Below are 20,043 nucleotides of genomic sequence, written 5' to 3'. Positions count from 1 at the left end.
TTGATACTGGGATAATTCAATGGTCTTCAATTTCTACTCAGTTTAGTATGTGGAAATCAGTCATGGAACCTCAAGTGGTGCATAGTATATATATTACAGATTAGATGTTGGAAATGAGCCCAGACTACAAATTGACGAGGTACGACTAGAAAACCCCTATTGCTTCAAAATATGTAATAAAAGAAGGCTGCGGTCCAGTAAATGCTGTGTCTTCATGCACTGGTGTCAAGGATTGTGATTGATAGAGGTAAGATAAACAACGCCAGTATGGCCATGCAAAAGTATCTGCAGATCAGATCGGTATAAACATTATGTATTATATGCATGATCATGCGATTATATCCAAGTGTATTATTTCTTCATCCTGAAATTTCCAAAACTGATGGGAGTCAGTAAATACCGGCCTTGATCCGGGGTTCGATGGCTGTACTGAGAAGAACCATGGCAACAATCCAGATTGTTTTCAAATGAAAACCAAATGCGGCTCAATATTTATCTCCAACCCTTTGGAGCTTCAGTTTCTTGGGTACGACGAAGAGCCCGCTGGCTTCGACACAGACCCGTCCAATGACATCGCGCACTTCGCCCGACACATATGCCTTTCGATCAGTGCTCTTTTCCTGATCGATGGTTGAGTAGAAGACGTAGAACTGATCCGAGTAGACCGGGGCGCGATAGTTGAGTTGGAGATTTGCAGTGACACCGGTACGCTCAGGGAAACAGCGTATAGCAACACGGCCTAGGTTCTCATCGATCACAGTGCCCAGAGCACCTCCGTGAACAATTGTCGGCCACCCCTCGGTACCTGGCCCAAGGAAGACCACGTTGATAGCCTTCTTCTCCTTTTCATTCCAAAAAACTTTCTGTACGAGAAATCGATAAGTATTTGAATAGAATAAAAAAGATATCAGTCCTTATCAGTTTTTCAGCCTCCAGCAATCTCCTCAGGGCATGCCGCAAATTGTAGCATTTTGGAAACGAGCCAGGAAGGGATAAAGAAACCAACCTGCAATGCCAACGCTCGACTCCCAGCAAGCGGGCCAGATGTCAACCTATGTGCCTTCTCCTCATCCGTATAGTTTTGATATACATCCGACTCCACATAGTCTGGATTATTTCGCAGCTCCTGCACGATGGGCAAGCCGAAATTATACACCCGATTGATCTCTTCCAATTCCATCGCATCTGCCTCTGTTCCTGGAATGGCCGGCTCGCCAATTTTCCTGTCCATCCATTTACCAGCCGAGATACCTAAGCTACCGAATATCCCCGCATAAATCAGGCGTCGCGGCCATCTTGACGATTGGGCCGTAGGGGCCTGGGCGGCAGTACTGGCATTCCGTGTTGGATTATACCTAAATCGAGACGGGGTCTTGGAGTGATTCGCAAGGTGGCGTATTTGGGATTGGAAGACTCTGCGAGGACCAAACATGGTGATCACATCACAGTTACTGCGTTGAAAGAGTTGAATGCGATGCCTGCGAAGCCGGTACAATGATGCCGAGGCTAATTTAAATCACGTGATCATATATGTGGACTTGTCTTTATTTAGATTTAGAGGTTATAGTATACAAGTTATTTTACGTATGATTATGGATACTACGTAATATCCTTGAGAGACTGGGTACCATGAAGATGGCATCGAATGTGAATCGATCACAGTGGTCGTTTTCTAGTCAACTCCTAAGCACTCATAATCTAGTAAACGTTGGTTGAAGTACGTAAACGCCTGAGGCAAATTTTAGACCTCATAGCTCATTTTGCATTTAGTTGTCAACAAATGAATCGATTAGTCGGCAGTGGGCAAGTCAACGGCACGGTAGAGCAGAATGAGCGCGGAGTGAGACTCGCCTGACAAGTTGAAAAATTGTTAGCAGAGGAACTTCTGTATATTTGTCGAGGTTTCAAACTCACCACCGCCAGCAAGAGTCTCGATCTTTTCTGCTTCCACTTCAGACACCTTGTCGTCGTTGAACCACCACCACTTTCCATCTTCCTGCTCCTTGTTGCCATTGCTTTGCTTCTTCACGTAAGCCGTGTAGTGACCACTGTCGGCGCTAGCACCTTGGTGTGTAATAACACCTCGCAGCTCGAATAGACCAGACTTATTCGTTCCTGCGTCCGAACCAGGGTTCTGATTAAGAAGCTCGGACAGCTCCTTTTTCGCGGCGCTAATAGAAGCGTTTCTTTCCGCCTCGTAATCAGCGTCCGTTTTAAAGGCATCCGTCATTTCTGTGTCTTTATCCTTTTCAGGTGCTTTTCCAGTTTCCTTGTTCTCTTCGGCAGCCTTCTTCTTTTGCATTGGCTCCATTGATCCAGACTCGGCCTCCTGCTTTTCTTCCTCGCGCTGATGGTCAAGTTTTTGACGCTTTCGAGCTCGCTCCACATCGAGTTCCTCTTTGCGGATCTCTCGAACCTTGTCCCTGATAGGGACCAATTGTTTTTTGAGCTCCTCGGTACAGAAATCGACCACATCCAGCTCAGCAGGAAACGTCACTTTACGCATGATTTTAGCCTTCTTCTGGGTCTCCCGTTTCCAGAAAAATCGAACAAAATGAACAGTCAAGTACTTGGGCAACCGGGCGATACGCGATTTCTTCGTGTACAAAGCGTCACGGTCCAGTATAGGAGAGCGCTTTTCAATCTGCTCTTCAAGGCCTGCCATTATGCCATCGTGTAGATGGTTTGTTTCTTTACCAATATGACAATCGAGCTTGTAGAAGACATCAGAGCTTTCCGTTGGTTGCTCTCCAACCGCCTTCGCTGCTGCATCGTCACATTCAGTCACGGATTCAAATCTACCGCCGAGGTACTTGTCCACAAAAGACACCTCAGTAGTAGAATCTCCTTCACCCTCCTTGATCATCAACTTATGTCTCAGCTGAGTGACAATCTGCGAGAAAGCTTCCTCAGCATCCTGTTGAGCGTAGCCATGGCCGTTTCTATCTCTCTGAGCGAACTGAGGGAAAACGCTTCGGAGGGCATTGAGGAACATCAGGGGTGGAAACCCTTCCTGCGTCTCAGACATCTGCTTGAACAAGTCTCGCAAAGATCCAGTAAGATCCATGGAAGCACCCAAACCACCTAAGCCGAAACTACTGAGGTCTCCAAGTCGGGAGCCTCCAGCAGAATCCGCCGAAGGACGGTATTGCTGAAGAGCTTTCTGGAGCTCAGGGACACCCCTCAATGTTTGCAGCGTAGAGTTGAGGTAGCAAGTATTCCCGAGGTTCTGTAAACCAGCAGGTGTAGCTCCTTGTGCCCTTGCAGCCTCGGATTCAGTCATATCCTCTAGGAATTTTACTGCTTCTTTGGGTCGACCCAGATCCGCAGCACCCTGGCCTCCAGAGGGCGTACCCATCATCATGAATGTCTGACCGGGCTTGGCGTTGAGGGAAGACAATGGGGTTTCATCTTTTAGTTGGCCTCCTTTGACCAGAATCTTCTGTCGCTCAGGTTCGACACCGGTAAGGGAATAAAGTTGGTACTTGAAAGTTTCGCCGTTCGACGAAGTATCGAGCTCGACCTCATGACGCTTGCCCTGATGTTTCACAATGACTTGGGTTGTAGGGTCAGTAACAGCTTGGAAAACTGGCGATAAGGCAGTAAAAAGGATGATGAATGATACCTGGTATCGAAGCCATGATTGCCTCGTGTTTTGAGCTTGGTTCAGAAAAGATAGAAGTTATCCCCGAGGTTCCCTGGAGTGTTGGATAAACAAGAGCGATCATCAGTCATAGCATTGGAGAAGCGTGGGGCAATTGGTGCAAACAATACAAACTTGTTCGACATCACCGCCCCCCCCCAACCCAGCGGGACGTCGTTTGGCTCCTGAAGCTGCCTTGAGCATCACTTGACGATCTGTCTTTTTTGGTTCATTCTAAACAATTTACTTGAAGGTAATTCATCATATCGAATTCCTTAAAAGAGCATATTTCCAGCTCAGCTGAGTAGGATTTGGATAAAGTCTTGTTGACGTGTTTCGCAGCGGAGATAACGGTACCAGCAACGTCGGAGTTGGCAGTAAACAGTACATTCCCATCATGGTAAGTTGAGCTACCTTAAACGAACTACTATTCATGCTAATGTCTATTAGTCTCAATCATTGCGCCCTTACCTTCAATGCGTCCGATCTTCGTTGACTGCAGCTCTTGCGATTTCGAACTTCGCCTCCCAAACCTCGGAAAGACACAATGTACCGGAGATTGAGGCTGCCAGCTCCCCAGAACTCCTTCTAAACCCACTTACGATTTCGCGTAACGAGAACGAGAAGGTCTACATTGAACCAAGTGTGAACAGTGTTCGTGTCAGCATAAGGATAAAGCAGGCAGATGAGATTGAGCATATCTTGGTCCACAAGTTCACCAGATTCCTGACGCAGCGCGCGGAGTCTTTCTTCATCTTGCGCAGAAAGCCAGTGAGGGTCTGTGGAATCGCCCCTAGAGTGTCTCGATAATTAATGGATGCTAACTGCAGAATAGGGATATGATATCTCTTTCCTGATCACCAACTTCCACACAGAAGCCATGTTGAAACACAAGCTGGTTGACTTCATCATCCAATTCATGGAGGAGGTGGACAAGGAAATCTCAGAGATGAAGCTTTTCGTATGCTTTCCCATCTCTCTTTCTTGGTTTTCAAAATACTCGAGCAGCAATATACTAATGGTTGGCAGTTGAACGCTCGTGCTCGATTTGTTGCTGAGTCCTTCTTGACACCTGTACGTTACTATTCATGTGTGCCTTGGCTACTAAACTAACATTGTGATACAGTTTGACTAAGCGGCACAATGTTCGCTTTTATTCCGGCGTACGAATAGCACATCACCTTGATTTTTCTTCTGTACAGGCGATCTAGGCTGGTGATGGGAACCTTACAGTTAGCAACTCGATACTGTATTTCCCCCTTAGGTCTTCAAAATCATCATTCAAATCCAATATCCTTTGAACGTGCTTGAAAGTCCACGGTATTTCATAAACTAAAGATACACCCGCGTGGATGATCAGCTTAAGAATGTCCGCCAGATAATAGTATTGAACTTATATCCCACGGTCAACTTTGAAAGCAATTGGATTGACTCGACTCCATATTGAACCTCGGCCACAATAATGACGGATTTGGCAAGATTACAGGAACTTCTTTTTTTTAAAAGGCTTATGGTTTACAGGTTCTGTTATTCTGACGCATGTATACAATATCTCAGGAAAGGACTCCGCAGCAAGAATAACCGCCGAAATTTTTATCCTCCACCGGCTAGAAGGTCCCGGAGGGTTGATATTAGACTTGAATGGTCCCATCAGAGGTAAATTATGGGCTGGCCATGAGAAGGTATGTTTACATCAATATAATAGTTCCAGGCTTGTGATAATAAGTTATAAGAACAGTAAAAAAAGATAAAAAGGAGAACAAAACCAGGCGCTTGATATTGTCTTTTATGATCCACTTATTGTGATTTGTGTTGACCCATCGACTAACACATTTTATTGTGCTGATTACCCCATACCCACTATACCTTATCGGCGCTGTGCCTTTTCAGTTCCTTTTTGTATTCATATCAACAACTTTACTTTTTTTCCTGTATAATTCGAGCCTTGAGAATGGCTTCATTCTATACTTACCACTGAACCTGAATTATCTTATTGATACCCTTTTTCTACAAAAGCAACATATTCTTTTCCTCTTCCCCCGAGACTTTCTCGCCAGCCCCCCCAACGTTTCCCATAAGACCCGAGTTTCCATTCAACGTGCAACCGACAATAGAAAAACAGTGAATTCGAGGCTGGTGGGGGTCCGTCTCACAATGGGGTTCCAGAAACGCTCAAGGGCTAGAGAGAGGCCAGATGCTTGAAAGACCTCACCGTCTTCCCCCAGACTTCAGACTCCAGACATCTCTCCCCCCTCTTCTCGCCCAACTCCCCTCTCTTCCTCTTCACAACCTCCAGCCCCTATTTCCCTGTCCCATACCAAGAAATCACCATGGATTACAGGCGTGGAAACGCTCGTTTTCCAGGATACGAGATGACATACCCTTACAGCCCCCAGCCGCCTCCTCAAGGATTCCCAATGATTCCCTTCAATCCCCCTGTCATGCCAGGATTCCTTTACCAGCAGCAGCAGAATCAGTATTCAGGGCCAGAAAGCCCAAACCCACCCCAGATGTTACCTCCTGATGCCAGATTTGGCAATCCTCACTTTTATCCCATGCAAAGCCTGAGCCCTGCTCTGATTGACCCTACTCGCCGAGCTCGTTTTGCTCATACTCCCCTTCCTGCACCAATTCCTCAATTTACAGCTCATTTCAAGCAGCCAGAGATTCTTTCGCCTCTGACACGTGGTGCTGCTGACTCGCAGTTTGATCAGTTGCTCAAGATCGAATCTCAGAACCAACTTGATGGTCCCCGAGCCCCTGGCGTTACCAAAAGCATCGACAAAGTTGCATTGCCTAGCGAGATGCCAATAGGTAGTCTTGTTCATCTCCAATGTCCTCCCAAGTGGGGTGTGATCAAAATTGCAAATGTAAGAGATATGTTCCCTAAGACTTCAGTCCTGTTGACTGAACATATTTAACTGACGCGAATTGCAGATCCCATACTCGATAACCAAGCAGGAAATTGTGCAGTTTCTTGGTCGACAGGCTCGCCTGATCACACCTGATAAGGGCTGCCCTGTCCACATAATAATGGAGCGCTCTACGGCTAAAACAATGGACTGCTATGTCGAGATGGAAACCCCTGCCAATGCCAAAGAGACTGTGGATAGCATTAATCGGATCTATGAAACTGGACGTGCCCCTCGTCTGGGAAATCGCCATGTGGATGTCGAAGTCAGCAACCAGGACGCTCTTTTGAAAGACCTGTTTCCACGTGCCAAGTGTGTCTCCTGGCAGGATGGTGTGCCTATTGTCTTCCCGAACATAGACCCCTATTCCACTGGATATGCGGGTTTGTTCACCAGCGAGGAGATCGTCGGCGCTATTCGTCATGCAGAAATACCTCATCGTGTAAGTAGCCCTCACTGCTCAGCTCTGATTTGGATTTGCAGACGTAATAACTTCCTTGGTTCATAGTCCCCTTTCTGTGCCAAGTGCCCGCAGCGTACCTACGAGTCCACTGTCAGCACGATGTACAAGGTAAGACATTTCTAATGCTTTCTACAGCTAGGCGTATGGGGATAAGACCGCTGACTGCTTTTATCGCCTGTGCTGCTAGTTCCCCTGGTTCGCAACGAAGATCTACACGGTTCATGATCGGAACCTTTTGTTTGAATTGGTCAATCGCCACATTCAATCTTTGGTTTCCCGTGTCAGAAGGTCCAATACTGTTGGTCTTGACCAGAGACTACTTCGCGATCTGCTTTACGCCGGTCTCAATTGTCCTGCATTTAACGAGCGCCAGAAATACACGTTGTGTATCAACTCCGATGAGCTCTCTGAAATCGTGAAATTTCCAGATATGGGAAAGTGGTTCCCGTTTGACACATTGGTTAAAATGCCAAAGTTAGATGAGAAAACCCTTCTTGTATGTGATTTTGATTGTCTTTTGTTCTTGGCCATCTTCTGTCTGTTTGAACAGCCCTAAACCAACTTTTCTAACCAACTTTTCCATAGTATTACGCGAACCTCATCTCAAATGGAACAGTCCGCCATCATGCAACCACCGAGTTGCCAAACACGTTCCCAGCAGAAAATTTCGAGCTTCATTCTCCCTACGGACGCATTTGGTTCGAATGGCCATTGGATGTTGCGAAGCTCATGACCTGGGAGGATGCTGTACAGCACGAAATGGTCAATCTTTGCAACCTTGTCCTGAGCGGCTGGATCTCCAACGATAAGATGACCATGCTCAATACAGGAACGGTGTCCGGGGAGTCGTCTTCTTCAAGCAGCCGCGTGTCTCGCCGACGCAACCTGACCATTTCACCTTCTGGAACTGACAAGAGTCAGATAAGCGAAGATACATCGTCGAATGCTGGAGTATTTGGAACCCATTCGCGTCGTGCAAGTGACCTCCACAGTTACCAAAGCGCATACACCAGCAACAGTGACGCTAGCTGGAGCCAGAAGTTCATTCGTCCCACCACCAGAGCCAGGGCTGGATTCCTTGGCCATCGAAACACGCTGTCATCTCCCACTTGCTTTCCTTAAATCACAAGCTATTTAATGGAACCACGACGGCCTTGAGGGTCTACAGCACAAGTTTTTGCGCGCCCACCATCATATCCATATCAAATTGACGATATCCTACATCGCCACGTTCCGTTCCGGCACGGATTCTGATTTCTTTTTGGCTTTTCCTCCTGAATATGCCATGTTATGGATATCGTGGTCTTTTTGTTTTCTTTTTGTTTTTGTATCTCGAGAGACACCCGACGACGTCTTTGAACCCACCAACAATGATCATTTATGCTGCCAATTGCTTCTTCGATACAATACTGTATGTCTCATTTTTATCACCATACATTTATTTTGATATGAGAATACAGCAGGGATATCACAGTTCTGATACAATGGGCGATGCAATGGACTGGAGTTGATTTTGCACAGATACAAATCTGGTTGAAATAGCATGCAGCGTCAATTGGTACAAAATTAGAGACACAGGCTTCCATACTTATGGCTGGATTGTTCATACCGGGGGGTTTTCATTTATCTTTTTTTCAGACACCAACATATCGTTACATTGTGCCCCTGTCTTTACAGAGAAGAGCCGAGCGCTGGCTAGATTCAACGAACTTCTTTTATTTTTATTCTCATTCTCATTCTCATTCTCATTCATTCCAATAAATCGTCAATTCCATCATTATCACTTTCTGTAGGGGCTGCATTGGTTTGGCTTTCGAGAAGCTTCTTCCTCATCAATCCTTCTGCTCTCTTTCTTTCTCTCCGCTTTTCAGGATCCTCCCAGCCCGGTGGCTTAGATTTCCCTTTAGCTTTTGGGCCCTGAGACTGATCCGCAGAGTACAGGTCGAGCAGGCTCTTCCGGAATCTTTCTTTTCGTTCTGTATTTACGGAGAATCTCTCGTTTGATATAGCGATCAACATTTCGAGGTACTCATCGGTCACGAGACTGCGGATGATAGGCGTGTCACTTGTTGGGTCATCTTCAGCGTCATTATCGTCGCAGTATCCGATTACTGATTCAAGAGCCAGGCCTGCAGAGCGCACTGCTACAATGGGACTGGGGCCATCATCATCTCCTTCTAGACAGCGAAGGCTCTGTAGGCCACTTTCACGGAAGCCTGAGCTTGACGCGGCGGATAAAACAGGGTAAGCGTGGTGGAGGTTTGCTGTCATGATGTGAAGGATCTGTTTGTGGGCTCGTTAGTACGGGATGTCATAGCATTCTGAATCGAAATGTCCGATCAAATCAGGGATAGCAAATCCAATGCGTAGCTTTTGGGTAGATATGGAAATGATATAATAAAAAAGTGACAGGTCCAGTGTGCTTAGGGGTAGAAGAAGGGCATATTCAAACAAGCAACGCCAATCTGGGCACTTTTGGGGGGCTGAGAGAGGAAACCTACCAGAGGCTCAAAATGGAAGCGCACCAAACGCGGGGCTTGGCCCTTCCATGCTGGAGGCTTTCCATCCCCAGGGATCATCCCAAACAAGTCATGCAAAGTCCTGGTGTCTTTCCTTTGCTTTTCACCGCCAGCATGCTCCCCGGAGGCTTGTCCATTATGTTTCAAGGGCTCATGGGAGACATACAACCACCTCCCCGCTCCTTTCCCCCCAGAGGGTGCAAAAAGCCTCTGTTGCTCTTGTTGCTGCTGCTGCTTCCTCCCCTCTAGAAACACGCTGATCCGACCGGCACAACTGCTGGTGGTTACCAAGCCCGGAAGAGTATTGATGTCACGAATGAGGTCACGAATACCTTCATCGACAGACCCTTTTGGAGAAAGATCTGTATACTCTTCGTCCGGGATGGAGAGTTCTGCAAGAATCTTACTCTTGCGAGCTTCAAAGCCTTCAGGGATTTTCGCCGGATTGCTCATGTTTGACGTTTTGTTCTAATAGAAAAAAAAAAAAAAAAAAAAAGACAAAAAGCCTCAACCCAGAGTAAACAAAAAAGAAAGTGAGTTATAATTTCGCAACAGATGATATAACCCAGGGTCTTTTGTCTTTCCTCTGACTTTCTTTAAATAGAGCTGACACTTGGCTTTGTACAGGCAAGGAATCGACAAAGAAGAACTCTGCCGAAACAGAAACCGTTACGTGAAACCAAAGAAGTCGAGAATCGACTCCAAGGAAACTGCACTTGATCCCTTTATCCTATGTTCTTTGACGATTTCGCAACAACCTTTCTTTCAATGTCGTGGCGGTCCAGCGGGCTACGCAAATCCTTCTCGAAGTTGACGTCGTCTCGGAAGCCGCACTAACTTTAGCGGTGGTTCGGCGGAAGTTTAGGAACTTTTGAGCTCGCCCTTTCTTTCGGTTTCCCACGCGAAACACCGCCCCAGAAGGTACCGGGCTCCTGGACCTCTCACGGCACTGACGGGTCCCTCTTTGTCCGTCAGTTGAGACCGCCTGAAAGTCAAAACAACTACTAGTTCCATCGAAGCACTGGGAGCTTTTTAAATATCTATTCTATCTCCGACCTGCACCTTACATTTGACTATCATTACCATCTCATCACATATCCTGCGTAGTTAGTTGTTATATGTGAGACTTTTCTCGGAGAGAAATTCGCGCCCGCAAAAACGGAAATTCAGGGACTCTGACTCTTGCAGTTCCTAATCTCTTTTTTTTCCTTCCTATGCCTCGTCGATCGTCTCGGGCCGTTCCCGCGTCGGCGGCAGCTCCAGCGCCGGCACCAAAAAGGCGCGCGTCTGACAGACTCTCCGCTGGCTCCAAGACGGCGCCCAAAAGACAAAAGTACAATCCCGCCGCCGCCGCCAAAAAGAATTCAGTCAAATCCACCGCCAGGAAGAGCAAATACTTCGAACAAGACACCGCCGAAGAATCAGTCTCCGAACCTGATCCTGAAACCAGTCTGGACTCCACTTCAGCCTACGAAGACACTAAGACCACTTCCACCGATCCAGAGTCTTCTGTATCCGAAGCAGATTTTACAGACGAGGACAAGGGCAAGAAAAAGAAAGGAAAGTCAAGCAGTCAAGGAGTGAAAGCAAAGCCTCGGAGAAAGCAAAATGAAAAGCAAGATGATGATACGCCAGGTGACGATGACGATGAGACAACACTGAAAGACAAGGAATTGTGGAAAGAAGGTGTCAGCACTGGGCTGGGTCCTGGAAAAGAGGTTTTCATCAAGAAGCCCAAGGCTAGGGACCCTGGAAAGGTGCATTACCAAGACGATACTTTGCACCCCAATACCATGCTCTTCCTGAAGGACCTGGCAGAGAACAATGAAAGGCAATGGTTCAAAGGTAATGTGGCAACGTCAGATAAAACATAGTGCGCTTCAACTCATATCTAACTGTCACTTTTCTCCATTAGCCCATGATCCGGATTATCGGGCTGCGAAAAAGGACTGGGAAACTTTTGTCGAAAGCCTCACGGAGAAAATCATTGAGAAGGATGGCACAATCCCCGAGCTACCTGCCAAGGACCTGGTAAGCGGTGCCCCAACGAATGGTAGAGAGGACGACAGGTGCGTTAACATTCTGGATTAGGTGTTTCGCATACACAGAGACACTCGGTTCAGCAAAAATCCTACTCCGTATAAGGTATGTGTGATTTCCAAGTACCCACTTCTAGTGTCGGGTACTTCATGCAGTATAACTGTTAATATTGAACCCTATGGCTGAGCTAATATGCGAGTAGACGCATCTTTCAGCTGCCTGGTGAGTGCAATTCTAGCGCTACGCGCGCATTATGGTTAGCTAAGTTTGTATAGGTCCCGTACGGGAAAGAAAGGACCTTACGCCTTCTATTATGTCCATATGCAACCTGGATCCTGTTTTGTCGGTGAGTTATGCCGGGGCCGCCCCCTTTTCTTTCACCCGTCTGTCACGCAGGTTTCGGTCGACATGTTTCAGCCAGCCAATACACATTTTGTGCGGGGAGATTAAGCCCCTTCTCTCAAATGCTGCTTCCTACATCCAGTTCCCTAAACCCTTCAAATATCTTGTATGCCCCTTCTCGGTTTCTTCGATTCGATGGTAATGGTGGCGTTTTTTTCCAAACGTGATAACTGGGCACGGCATAGATGTCGCTGTGGCGAAACCAACTCAATGGTTTCTTTTCTTAATGTACACGAAGCATGGTTTGAGCTAATTATATTTCGCTCTGGCTCTAGGCTCGGGAATCTGGCAACCAGAACCCAATCAGCTCGCGCTTCTTCGAGAGGAGATCGATCAAAATTCGCATCACCTGAAGGCTGTGCTGAGAAGACCTGAATTGCGCCACGAAATCTTCAAGGGCATTTCTGACGATGAAGACAAAGCTGTGGAATGCTTTTTCGATCAGAATAAGGAGACTGCTCTCAAAACAAAACCAAAGGTTGGTGTTTTCCCGTCCTCAAATGCTCCTCACCGTCCCCTTGTTGCAATCCATCTCCATTCAATTATTCCATCATTTCCATCACCAGCCCTGGGCCTCCCAACACATTTTTCCATCTCGATAAAGCGTACTATTGCCGTACGGTGCGATGCAGAGGAGGTCCGATAACGTCGCGTTGTCCGTATTGTCTTTCGATAGTGGTTCCACCATCGTGGTGTCGCCGTGTTTTCCTGGTCATTAGCATCAATTCATCAAGCAGAACATCAGCACGGGGAATTTTTCATCAATGAAGCCTCTTCAAAGGTTCCAAATGGATGTTAAGCCCTCCACGAGAACTGCTGGAGTAAGTTTTGGGGAGATGTCGTTAGCTCCTTGGTCCTGTCCTCGGGCCAACTTGAGAGCGGCCAGCCAGGACTTGCACATCACCAAGCCTGCTATTTTGGCAAACCCATGGGCACGAAACATCAATTCACAATATTCGCTTCCCAAAACGCGATGGTGAACAGCGTCTTCACCCTCGTCGACGGGTTGCCGGTCTGCTCTGCTGATTGTTGATGGTGGAAATCTGAAGCGCAGCCGCGCGGTGGGTCCGGGTGGTCTACCCGTGTCTGCCAGAGTCTGGCGCCCTTTTCCACCAGGCACTTTTTCCTGCCTTTGGCTCGCACTGTGTTTCGTGGTTCTGGACCGGGAATGCATTCCTGTGTCCCACTGGGTTTTGGCCATGAAGAGTTTTTTTCACGCCGTCTCATCGGTTTCCATGGTTCACCTGCCGCGCTTCCCCTAGCGGGTCTTTTTTGGACTTCAACCCAAATTCTGGTATGGATTGTTGACAAATATCTGTTCATGTCTAGGGTTACAACGTCGACAATGAGAACATTCAATTGCTCCGCCTGCGCAATTTCACTATCGGAAGGCCTCTTGCCGATGCGGAACTGATGAGTCCTAATGCACAGGAGAAGATCGCAACTCTCATTGGCATCATGGAACCCTTTGTAAGCCATTCCAGCCACCCTTGTTGTGCAGCCATCGTTTGGCTTTCCCCTCCGCTTGACCGCGTCTGCGTCTATTGGATCTTAGCACCCCGTATCAGCCTTTTCTCCCCTTTACCCCTCTTCGTCTTCCCTTTCTCAGCCACTTCAGCGGTGTGCCATATTATCCCATACCCACCCCTCAATCACCCACTTTGAACGGTGGCAAATCCGTGGGAGCCTTTCACTGACCACAGGTTATTTGTTTTAACAGGTCACCTATCTCAACAGCGTCGTCATGCCTGATCCAGCGGACCAGGATCCCAGTTCCGACTCCGACCCTCCAGGCGAGGACAGCTAAAGCATTGATTGCACACCCGATTTCAAGCGATTTTTGTGTCCTTGTTTCCCCGTATATTTCTATGTAGGTCTGTGACTTTTTGAATTTCTATATATTATGGTTTTTCTTGTGTGTTTCGAGTATAATATGCTATGGTCTTTTTTTTTTTCCTTTTTTCCTGCCCAACCGTGAACCGTAGTCGTTTTCCCAAAGCAAATGGAAAAACGCACAAGGAACACAAATGGGGCCACCCAAATTCACTGCTTTGTGCCTTGTTTATGCTTTGGGGCTCTAGCTAGCCGATCTGTGAGCAATAATATGCAATCCCTACCTTTGGCTGTAAGATTGATACCAGCCCTTTTTTTTTTTTTTTCGTGTTGCGGGTTCTTTAGAGCACCTAGACCTTTGGTGGTTTCCTACTCCCCTCTTTACCGCCATTCTGCGCTTCCCCGGTCCAATGGTTGCAACATTCGTGTCTCATTTCCTCGACTTGACAGAGCTTTGAGTCGCAAACCCTCCATTATACTGACCTGCATGTTATGGCCTGCTGTCCGCGCGCCGCAGTCGGCCCGTCGGGCGTGCCGTTAGCTCACGTCGCTGTCCATATTCGAGCGAAGAAGGGATATCCACATATGCACGCGTGCGAATTCGTCCATGGCTCGCAGTCAATCCCGTCCAGTGATTATCTGCTCTTAGCCTCTCGTTCCATGGGACAGGCATGGGCGTTCTGCGTAAGTGCCCAAAACTAGTACCCCGTACAGGCGCACAACTTGTTTCATCAGCCCCCCTTCCATGTGTAAGACAGCGTCTTTCCGAGCGGGGTTTTCCACCATGCCACGACCTAGCATCCATCGTGTCTTTTTTTCGACGCCCTTCACTCCTTTCTCAGAGCAGCATGCGAACCCCGCGAAGAACAACCCTGAGGACAAATGTGGAGATGGAAATGGGTGTGTTGTACATTGTACAACACAACTCGGGCGTGCGTCCAGAAAGGAGGGGAGACAACTCCACTGCAACCTGTATACCAATCTACTGTCTGGCATCAATTGAAAACCCTGCAAGGCATTGGCTCTGTGTACCAGAGGCGGAAGTTCCCGTTCAATAGACGCAACCATGGAGATACCCGTTTCATATCAAAAGGATGAGGGGTCTATCTCCCTAGTTTCCTCCATTTCCCCTCACCTGAAAAAAATTGATGTGTTGTCCCAACCTCCCCGGGATGGAAAGTCCTGAAGAAGTCAAGCCAGGGGTCACTCGGGTACCTCCTGCTGTGTACCCTGAGTGGATTCATCGTGCTTTTGATTTTTAGCTTATCACACTCGCATGGCACCCGTACAGGAATAGCTATAATACCGGACTTTGCGGGAATTCTCGATGCCTTTTCACTTCTGTACTCGGTACTGCGTCTTGTTTAGTCCCAAGACAAACCAAAGGGATAGATTATCGTACTTCGTACCTTCATTCAAGGGAAACTAAGAACAAAGATCAAAATCCATCGATCCAAGTAAAATATAAAGCACTAACAGAGTAAGCCCCAGATCTATTTGTCATTATAAAGAGCAAACATGACCTTACATAGTATGTACATTTAGTCAATTAAGCAGAACCAAACAAGCACAGAGTATAGAAACCTAGCATAAGTAGCGTTTTGGTGCCTTATTGCGGGATGAACATCCACCTATAGAAATCATGGACCTCCAATTCATCTAGGACAATAAGAATGATAATCGACAAGACCATGATGATCACTTTCTTGTACATATGATGTGATGTGCTATGTGATGTGCCATGCATTGAAAGAAAATTAATTTTGGAGTTTGGATCATATGTACCTATGTATGTATTAAAGAGTCATTGGGAAAAAACAAAAACAAAAAAGAACCGAAGACGATACTCCGCATAGACACTAAGATCATCCAAACACTATTACCTATCATACTTTCAAAGTACCAGAAACAGAAAATTCCCCGAAAGCCTCGAGAATAAGAATTATGGGGAAGGAGAGAGAGAGGGAAAGAATGGAGCGATGGATAGATGGATCGTCTGTCGTCCCTTACTAGATTAGTTCTTTTTTTTTTTTTTAAAAAAAAAAAAAAAAAAAAGAACGCTGGACAATCAAACAACAAGTAGCAATGCCCAATTCTGTACATTGAATCCAAGGTCTTGTTGATCCTTGCATGAGATGATCGACTTGAGTCTGCTTTAGTTAGTGCTGTCGTTTGCTCTTGGCCTTTAAGCCACGCAGGAGGGCTTGACGTGACGTGTTGCTGTAGAGAAAGGAGTACAATGGCTTTGCTTATTGTTTCACTTTCTTTTCTTTTCTTTTTTCTTTCTTTCTTTCTTTCTTTTTTTTTTTTCATCATTTCTTTCGATTTTGATTCGGGGAGGAAAATTCACCCTTATGGAGGGAATTGCTTTTTAGGGCTCGGTTCATTTCCCATCGACCCCCCATCGTACATGGTTTATTATCAAAATTGCCTGGTGCAACAATAGTGCCCTATTGAGTTGAGCACCAGATTGCCTATTCCGGCAAACGAAAAAGGGTCATAGCAAAAAAGCAGTGTAACTCCTTGCAGAAGCAAATAACCACTCAACACCGAGAATCTTGACTGACACCGGAGAACTCCACACCGAAAGTCGAGAAAAAAGGTTGTGGGGGAGGGCCCGAAAGCCTGAGAAGAAGGACGGCAAAAATATGACGGATCATGTCTCGCATCTCATATCTCATGAGCTCATAGAATCCGAGCGTCATGATTGCCTGGATCTGACATCTATCATCTGAAAATATGGCTTGCATCCCATTGTCGATAGAGGGCGATCCTTCGCGCGTCATCAAGCGGTTTTTAGATTTAGCGCCTTGGTCATCGGATGGGGTTGTTTCCTTTTTTGGATTTGCTCTTCGTACAGCAGCCGATTGCCGAACGGTGTTAACTGTGATCGGATAGAGTGGGTTTGTTGACTTGGAGTCGAGGTTAAATGCATCTGCTTCATCCAATCGTCATGAGTAGGTGTGAGGTTTGAGCGCGAGCCCTTGCTTGCATTTTGAGATACTTCTCTCTCTCTAATACAGTCAGACTCTGTCAGGCATCCATCCATCTGTCAAGGTTCCGAGCCTGACACGAGCCCATCACGCGACGAACCAAACCGACGGCATGGAATTGGAGAAAGTACAACGTGTCTCTGGAGGAACTCTGGGTCATCACACCCCATTCTGTGTATCATATTAGCAATGATTCGAAAAGAAAAAAAGAAAAGAAAAAAGAAAAAAGAAAAACGAAAAAATCGGGACCCTGCACCTCTCGAAAACCAGAGGAAATCATGGGGTAGACACACCTAGAACGGGCAAACGATAGTAGCCTATGAATAAGCAAGAAAGCCAACCAGTATTCGTTTTCTGCCTGCCACGTCAACTGCGTGATGTCCGAGCACAACAGATGATATCGCGCTTGGATATGGCCTCCTCCCAACAACGGCCGTTGACAATCGATTGCAGGGCTGAACAGGCTTCTTACATCCCCCCCCCCCTGATGCCCAGACGAATGTCCGTGTTCAACGTGCAGCCCCGAAAACGCGCAGGCCAGACAGAACCAGTGGTGACTGTCCAAACCTGACATCCTGATAGGCTCATGTCGTGATCAGGTGACTGAAACTGCATGCGGCTTCCCGGCTTGGCAAAAGTCACGGGACATGGCAGGTTCATTTCTTTTTTCCTTTTTTTTTTCTATTTTTTTTAAGTTTTGCTCGTTGGTCGATAGTTGAAACGATAAAATACGAGATAGTTTATCTCCCCTCCCGGTAGACGCGGCTATGCAGCCATGCAAGGATCTAAAAGAGGCCTTGGCCATCAGCCTCGCAATCGCATACTTTCTTAGTTAGAAGTGGATAAGCCTGGGTAGGAGCACCGTCAAATCAATATACAGATTGGGCTGTGAACCGGGGGAAAAAGAGAGAAAGAAAAAAAAGAGGGGGCGGACTGAGCCCCCCATCTGAACGCGCCTAAACTTGGCTAGTTAGTCCATACTCCATAGTCGAACCGCGCGATCTGGCTGGAAAGACCAGGTCGAGGCAAGGTCTGGTCCTCCTCCGGTGGAGTACTTAAAGATGAGCAGAGACAAAAAAAAAAGCACCAAAAGAAGAACAGATTCCGGAGACTAAGACCGGAGCTGAACCAGTGCCTGCCAAACCAATGCCCATGCAGGTGATGGTGGGTTCTGGCGGCAACGGAAAGACGCGGACGGCAATGCACCGCGCCGATTGGGTTCGAGAAAACGTGGCAAAAAGAAAAAAAGAAGTTTTAGTGCTGGGCGAGGAGACGCGTAAGTTACGCGTATTGGTATTACGTCGTTTCCGGGTTTGGTTCCTGTACTGGTATTTTACAGCCTTTTTTCTTTTTCTTGTTTCGTCTGGAAGCATCTGGGCGATAATCTATGGAGTACTCCAGATAGTTAGATCAGTATTAAATGATAATCAGTACAGCATCAAAGCACCCCTCGCCAGCATGTGATTGATAGGATTGTGAAACAGTGACTGTGCAATCCCAGTCTGCTTGCAGAGCATCCTGCACCACAGTGAGCGATCCAGTTGCCTTCTGTTACAATCCTGGTGTGGTGAAGATGTCATTACATAGAAGTAGAAGGAGGGGAAGATCCGACTTGCAAGGCACCGAGTCATCGAGGGTTTAGCACGAACCGAGGCCAGTCAGCGATGCTAAAATGCTTGGAAGGGGGGCAAAGCAAAGGGCAAAAAGAGGGGGTAAAACGGCACGATCCTTGCAAGACAACGTTGGGGCGCCTAGTCAGCTTCACTTGACGAGTAGTTAGTAGAATAAAATAACATCGCAGGGATTCTATCAGGAAAGTGGAGAGAGGGAAATAGCCGTTTGTCACGGAAGCGAAAACGGTCGAGTTTCACCATAAACCATAATCCGCAGTGTTATCAGCTAGGAAAAATGGCTCAGTGGGATTTGATGCCAAACACGATGGCGATGCCACATACACAAACGACTTCATGCATAATAAGATCAGCGGGAGTCGGGGCGGCCCGTCGTGGACATGTCCAGGAGGCGACTAGCGACGGAGATAGCGAGATACTAGATAGGATAAGCCTGGATGAAATGGGTTTGGGTGACAAACATCTGCATCTGAATCACAATAACATCATAGCATGTTTTTGTTTGCAATCACATGGACGGTTCGTGTGTTTGATTTGGTTCTTATTTTAGATGGAAAACAGTCGGCTTGTTCTCGAAACTCTGCCATTCAGCAGCGCCACTTGTTTTGCCGAATGTCTCATCGGGATATATTGTCGATATAATAATAACATATAGATGAAATAATAGTACTCCATAACTATTATGGTCAGAATGACATAAGACAGAATGGAAGGCGACCGAGGCAGTCACACGATGCATGTCACGCTGCACCCATATCCAGGAACAGACAGAGACAGCAAAATCCGGCTTGTCGACCCGCTCAACACCGAGTTTGCTCAGCCAGTGTGATCCGAGTTGCAGTTGACGGTGTCAGAATTAAATGGCGGTGATGGCGTCGCAGCAGCAAATCGCCGTCGCCAGTTTGCATCCTCCATGTGCCAGTGGATGCAACTAGGCAACCGTCTTTTCTTTTTGCACCCGCCAGATTGGCTGGTGATGGTTTTATTATTTCTCCCCTCCCCCCTCCCTCCTCCTCTCAGATATCATCACATTACGCATCCTGACAGGGATCTCAACGCCCGGCGGCCGTGCTGATTGGCGGCCAAACCTCCAGAACCCCGCAGGCCATTCCGAGTCCATGGACACCGTCGGTTTCATCCCGACCGCTTACAGCCAGTTGGCAGGCGACAGAGCAATGGGAGAGCTGGATGCGGCCATGGGCGAGAAGAAGCCAGGATGCGCTAATGCAGGTTACCTTGCCAAAGGACCCCGATCAGGCGCTGTGAATGGCTGCGCCCGTCCCAGGGCTGTAGCACTGGGAAACACAATTATTCGAAGACCATCACAGCCGAGCATTTTGGCCTCCACAAGCGGCCCTCCCCGCTTATTTTAATTTTTTTCTTTCTTTTTTCTTTTTTTTCACTTAAGCATGAGGTCATTTTAGGAAAAAAGCCAACTCAGTCATCCTGCAGAGTTAAGATTTTAGGAAGCATACCACAGAGCAATGACTCAATTGAGTCACGAGATTTAAATCCCATGGATCTAGGTCTGATCACATACTTGTATTTAGTCCCAGTATCGCCAAAAAATCGGTGTGGCAAGCATAAGATGATCATTGACCATCGGC

General features: G+C 47.1%; 9 protein-coding genes across 9 annotated transcripts; 4 read left to right on the top strand and 5 right to left on the bottom strand.

Moving 5' to 3' along the window:
- Positions 1 to 185: 185 nt before the first annotated feature.
- ASPWEDRAFT_35784 (PaaI family thioesterase) lies at positions 186 to 1,452 on the bottom strand. Its single transcript, XM_040834300.1, has 2 exons — positions 1,007 to 1,452; positions 186 to 863 (listed from the first exon to the last, which is right to left on the bottom strand). The coding sequence occupies exons 1-2, from the start codon at positions 1,430 to 1,432 to the stop codon at positions 486 to 488; spliced, it is 804 nt and encodes a 267-aa protein (XP_040691868.1). The 5' UTR covers positions 1,433 to 1,452; the 3' UTR covers positions 186 to 485.
- Positions 1,453 to 1,772: 320 nt separating this feature from the next.
- ASPWEDRAFT_35782 (ubiquitin-specific protease UBP6) lies at positions 1,773 to 3,721 on the bottom strand. Its single transcript, XM_040834299.1, has 3 exons — positions 3,626 to 3,721; positions 1,915 to 3,555; positions 1,773 to 1,851 (listed from the first exon to the last, which is right to left on the bottom strand). The coding sequence occupies exons 1-3, from the start codon at positions 3,639 to 3,641 to the stop codon at positions 1,790 to 1,792; spliced, it is 1,719 nt and encodes a 572-aa protein (XP_040691867.1). The 5' UTR covers positions 3,642 to 3,721; the 3' UTR covers positions 1,773 to 1,789.
- Positions 3,722 to 3,833: 112 nt separating this feature from the next.
- On the top strand, positions 3,834 to 4,893 carry ASPWEDRAFT_126510 (actin-related protein 2/3 complex subunit 4 family protein). Its single transcript, XM_040829210.1, has 5 exons — positions 3,834 to 4,043; positions 4,094 to 4,420; positions 4,479 to 4,604; positions 4,673 to 4,717; positions 4,770 to 4,893. Exons 1-5 carry the CDS (start codon positions 4,041 to 4,043, stop codon positions 4,776 to 4,778), a joined length of 510 nt encoding a protein of 169 aa, XP_040691866.1. The 5' UTR covers positions 3,834 to 4,040; the 3' UTR covers positions 4,779 to 4,893.
- Positions 4,894 to 5,973: 1,080 nt separating this feature from the next.
- On the top strand, positions 5,974 to 8,260 carry ASPWEDRAFT_179779 (uncharacterized protein; the record flags this gene model as incomplete). The annotated part of the gene is made up of 5 exons (XM_040831807.1): positions 5,974 to 6,513; positions 6,581 to 6,997; positions 7,064 to 7,126; positions 7,206 to 7,514; positions 7,604 to 8,260. 5 exons carry the CDS (start codon positions 5,974 to 5,976, stop codon positions 8,138 to 8,140), a joined length of 1,866 nt encoding a protein of 621 aa, XP_040691865.1. The 3' UTR covers positions 8,141 to 8,260.
- Positions 8,261 to 8,477: 217 nt separating this feature from the next.
- On the bottom strand, positions 8,478 to 10,003 carry ASPWEDRAFT_35779 (tRNA wybutosine-synthesizing 3 family protein). Its single transcript, XM_040834298.1, has 2 exons — positions 9,520 to 10,003; positions 8,478 to 9,301 (listed from the first exon to the last, which is right to left on the bottom strand). The coding sequence occupies exons 1-2, from the start codon at positions 9,988 to 9,990 to the stop codon at positions 8,768 to 8,770; spliced, it is 1,005 nt and encodes a 334-aa protein (XP_040691864.1). The 5' UTR covers positions 9,991 to 10,003; the 3' UTR covers positions 8,478 to 8,767.
- Positions 10,004 to 10,329: 326 nt separating this feature from the next.
- ASPWEDRAFT_35776 (DUF2461 domain-containing protein) lies at positions 10,330 to 13,978 on the top strand. Its single transcript, XM_040834296.1, has 8 exons — positions 10,330 to 11,382; positions 11,453 to 11,568; positions 11,629 to 11,682; positions 11,780 to 11,799; positions 11,853 to 11,923; positions 12,255 to 12,457; positions 13,309 to 13,449; positions 13,700 to 13,978. The coding sequence occupies exons 1-8, from the start codon at positions 10,752 to 10,754 to the stop codon at positions 13,784 to 13,786; spliced, it is 1,323 nt and encodes a 440-aa protein (XP_040691863.1). The 5' UTR covers positions 10,330 to 10,751; the 3' UTR covers positions 13,787 to 13,978.
- A 1,261-nt stretch (positions 13,979 to 15,239) lies between these two features.
- ASPWEDRAFT_312908 (uncharacterized protein) lies at positions 15,240 to 16,242 on the bottom strand. The gene has a single exon (XM_040833529.1). It carries the CDS (start codon positions 16,126 to 16,128, stop codon positions 15,598 to 15,600), a length of 531 nt encoding a protein of 176 aa, XP_040691862.1. The 5' UTR covers positions 16,129 to 16,242; the 3' UTR covers positions 15,240 to 15,597.
- Positions 16,243 to 16,702: 460 nt separating this feature from the next.
- Positions 16,703 to 17,619, bottom strand: ASPWEDRAFT_312960 (uncharacterized protein). Its single transcript, XM_040833531.1, has 3 exons — positions 17,099 to 17,619; positions 16,805 to 16,976; positions 16,703 to 16,747 (listed from the first exon to the last, which is right to left on the bottom strand). The coding sequence occupies exons 1-2, from the start codon at positions 17,377 to 17,379 to the stop codon at positions 16,865 to 16,867; spliced, it is 393 nt and encodes a 130-aa protein (XP_040691861.1). The 5' UTR covers positions 17,380 to 17,619; the 3' UTR covers positions 16,703 to 16,747; positions 16,805 to 16,864.
- A 293-nt stretch (positions 17,620 to 17,912) lies between these two features.
- On the top strand, positions 17,913 to 18,632 carry ASPWEDRAFT_35770 (uncharacterized protein). The gene has a single exon (XM_040834295.1). It carries the CDS (start codon positions 17,952 to 17,954, stop codon positions 18,267 to 18,269), a length of 318 nt encoding a protein of 105 aa, XP_040691860.1. The 5' UTR covers positions 17,913 to 17,951; the 3' UTR covers positions 18,270 to 18,632.
- The last annotated feature ends 1,411 nt before the right edge of the window (positions 18,633 to 20,043 follow it).

The sequence above is a fragment of the Aspergillus wentii genome (assembly GCF_001890725.1).
Source record: "Aspergillus wentii DTO 134E9 unplaced genomic scaffold ASPWEscaffold_2, whole genome shotgun sequence".
Classification (NCBI taxonomy): domain Eukaryota; kingdom Fungi; phylum Ascomycota; class Eurotiomycetes; order Eurotiales; family Aspergillaceae; genus Aspergillus; species Aspergillus wentii.
The sequence above is the reverse complement of the archived record's forward strand: the minus strand, read 5'-3'. Positions and strand labels throughout refer to the sequence as shown.

What these genes read in the sequence shown, in the direction of transcription:
- ASPWEDRAFT_35784 (XM_040834300.1), bottom strand. Translation starts at nt 1,432, where the DNA reads ATGTTTGGTCCTCGCAGAGTCTTCCAATCCCAAATACGCCACCTTGCG. An exon ending in GTCGAGCGTTGGCATTGCAG is followed by an intron (nt 864 to 1,006) that starts GTTGGTTTCTTT and finishes TTTCTCGTACAG; the next exon opens with AAAGTTTTTTGGAATGAAAA.
- ASPWEDRAFT_35782 (XM_040834299.1), bottom strand. An exon ending in CGAGACTCTTGCTGGCGGTG is followed by an intron (nt 1,852 to 1,914) that starts GTGAGTTTGAAA and finishes TCAACTTGTCAG; the next exon opens with GCGAGTCTCACTCCGCGCTC.
- ASPWEDRAFT_126510 (XM_040829210.1), top strand. An exon ending in TGCGCAGAAAGCCAGTGAGG is followed by an intron (nt 4,421 to 4,478) that starts GTCTGTGGAATC and finishes ACTGCAGAATAG; the next exon opens with GGATATGATATCTCTTTCCT. An exon ending in TCTCAGAGATGAAGCTTTTC is followed by an intron (nt 4,605 to 4,672) that starts GTATGCTTTCCC and finishes AATGGTTGGCAG; the next exon opens with TTGAACGCTCGTGCTCGATT.
- ASPWEDRAFT_35779 (XM_040834298.1), bottom strand. Translation starts at nt 9,990, where the DNA reads ATGAGCAATCCGGCGAAAATCCCTGAAGGCTTTGAAGCTCGCAAGAGT. An exon ending in GCTTCCATTTTGAGCCTCTG is followed by an intron (nt 9,302 to 9,519) that starts GTAGGTTTCCTC and finishes GCCCACAAACAG; the next exon opens with ATCCTTCACATCATGACAGC.
- ASPWEDRAFT_35776 (XM_040834296.1), top strand. Translation starts at nt 10,752, where the DNA reads ATGCCTCGTCGATCGTCTCGGGCCGTTCCCGCGTCGGCGGCAGCTCCA. An exon ending in TGAAAGGCAATGGTTCAAAG is followed by an intron (nt 11,383 to 11,452) that starts GTAATGTGGCAA and finishes TTTCTCCATTAG; the next exon opens with CCCATGATCCGGATTATCGG. An exon ending in TTGGCATCATGGAACCCTTT is followed by an intron (nt 13,450 to 13,699) that starts GTAAGCCATTCC and finishes TTGTTTTAACAG; the next exon opens with GTCACCTATCTCAACAGCGT.
- ASPWEDRAFT_312908 (XM_040833529.1), bottom strand. Translation starts at nt 16,128, where the DNA reads ATGATGAAAAAAAAAAAAGAAAGAAAGAAAGAAAGAAAAAAGAAAAGA.
- ASPWEDRAFT_312960 (XM_040833531.1), bottom strand. Translation starts at nt 17,379, where the DNA reads ATGTCAGGTTTGGACAGTCACCACTGGTTCTGTCTGGCCTGCGCGTTT. An exon ending in CTATCGTTTGCCCGTTCTAG is followed by an intron (nt 16,977 to 17,098) that starts GTGTGTCTACCC and finishes TATGATACACAG; the next exon opens with AATGGGGTGTGATGACCCAG.
- ASPWEDRAFT_35770 (XM_040834295.1), top strand. Translation starts at nt 17,952, where the DNA reads ATGCCCATGCAGGTGATGGTGGGTTCTGGCGGCAACGGAAAGACGCGG.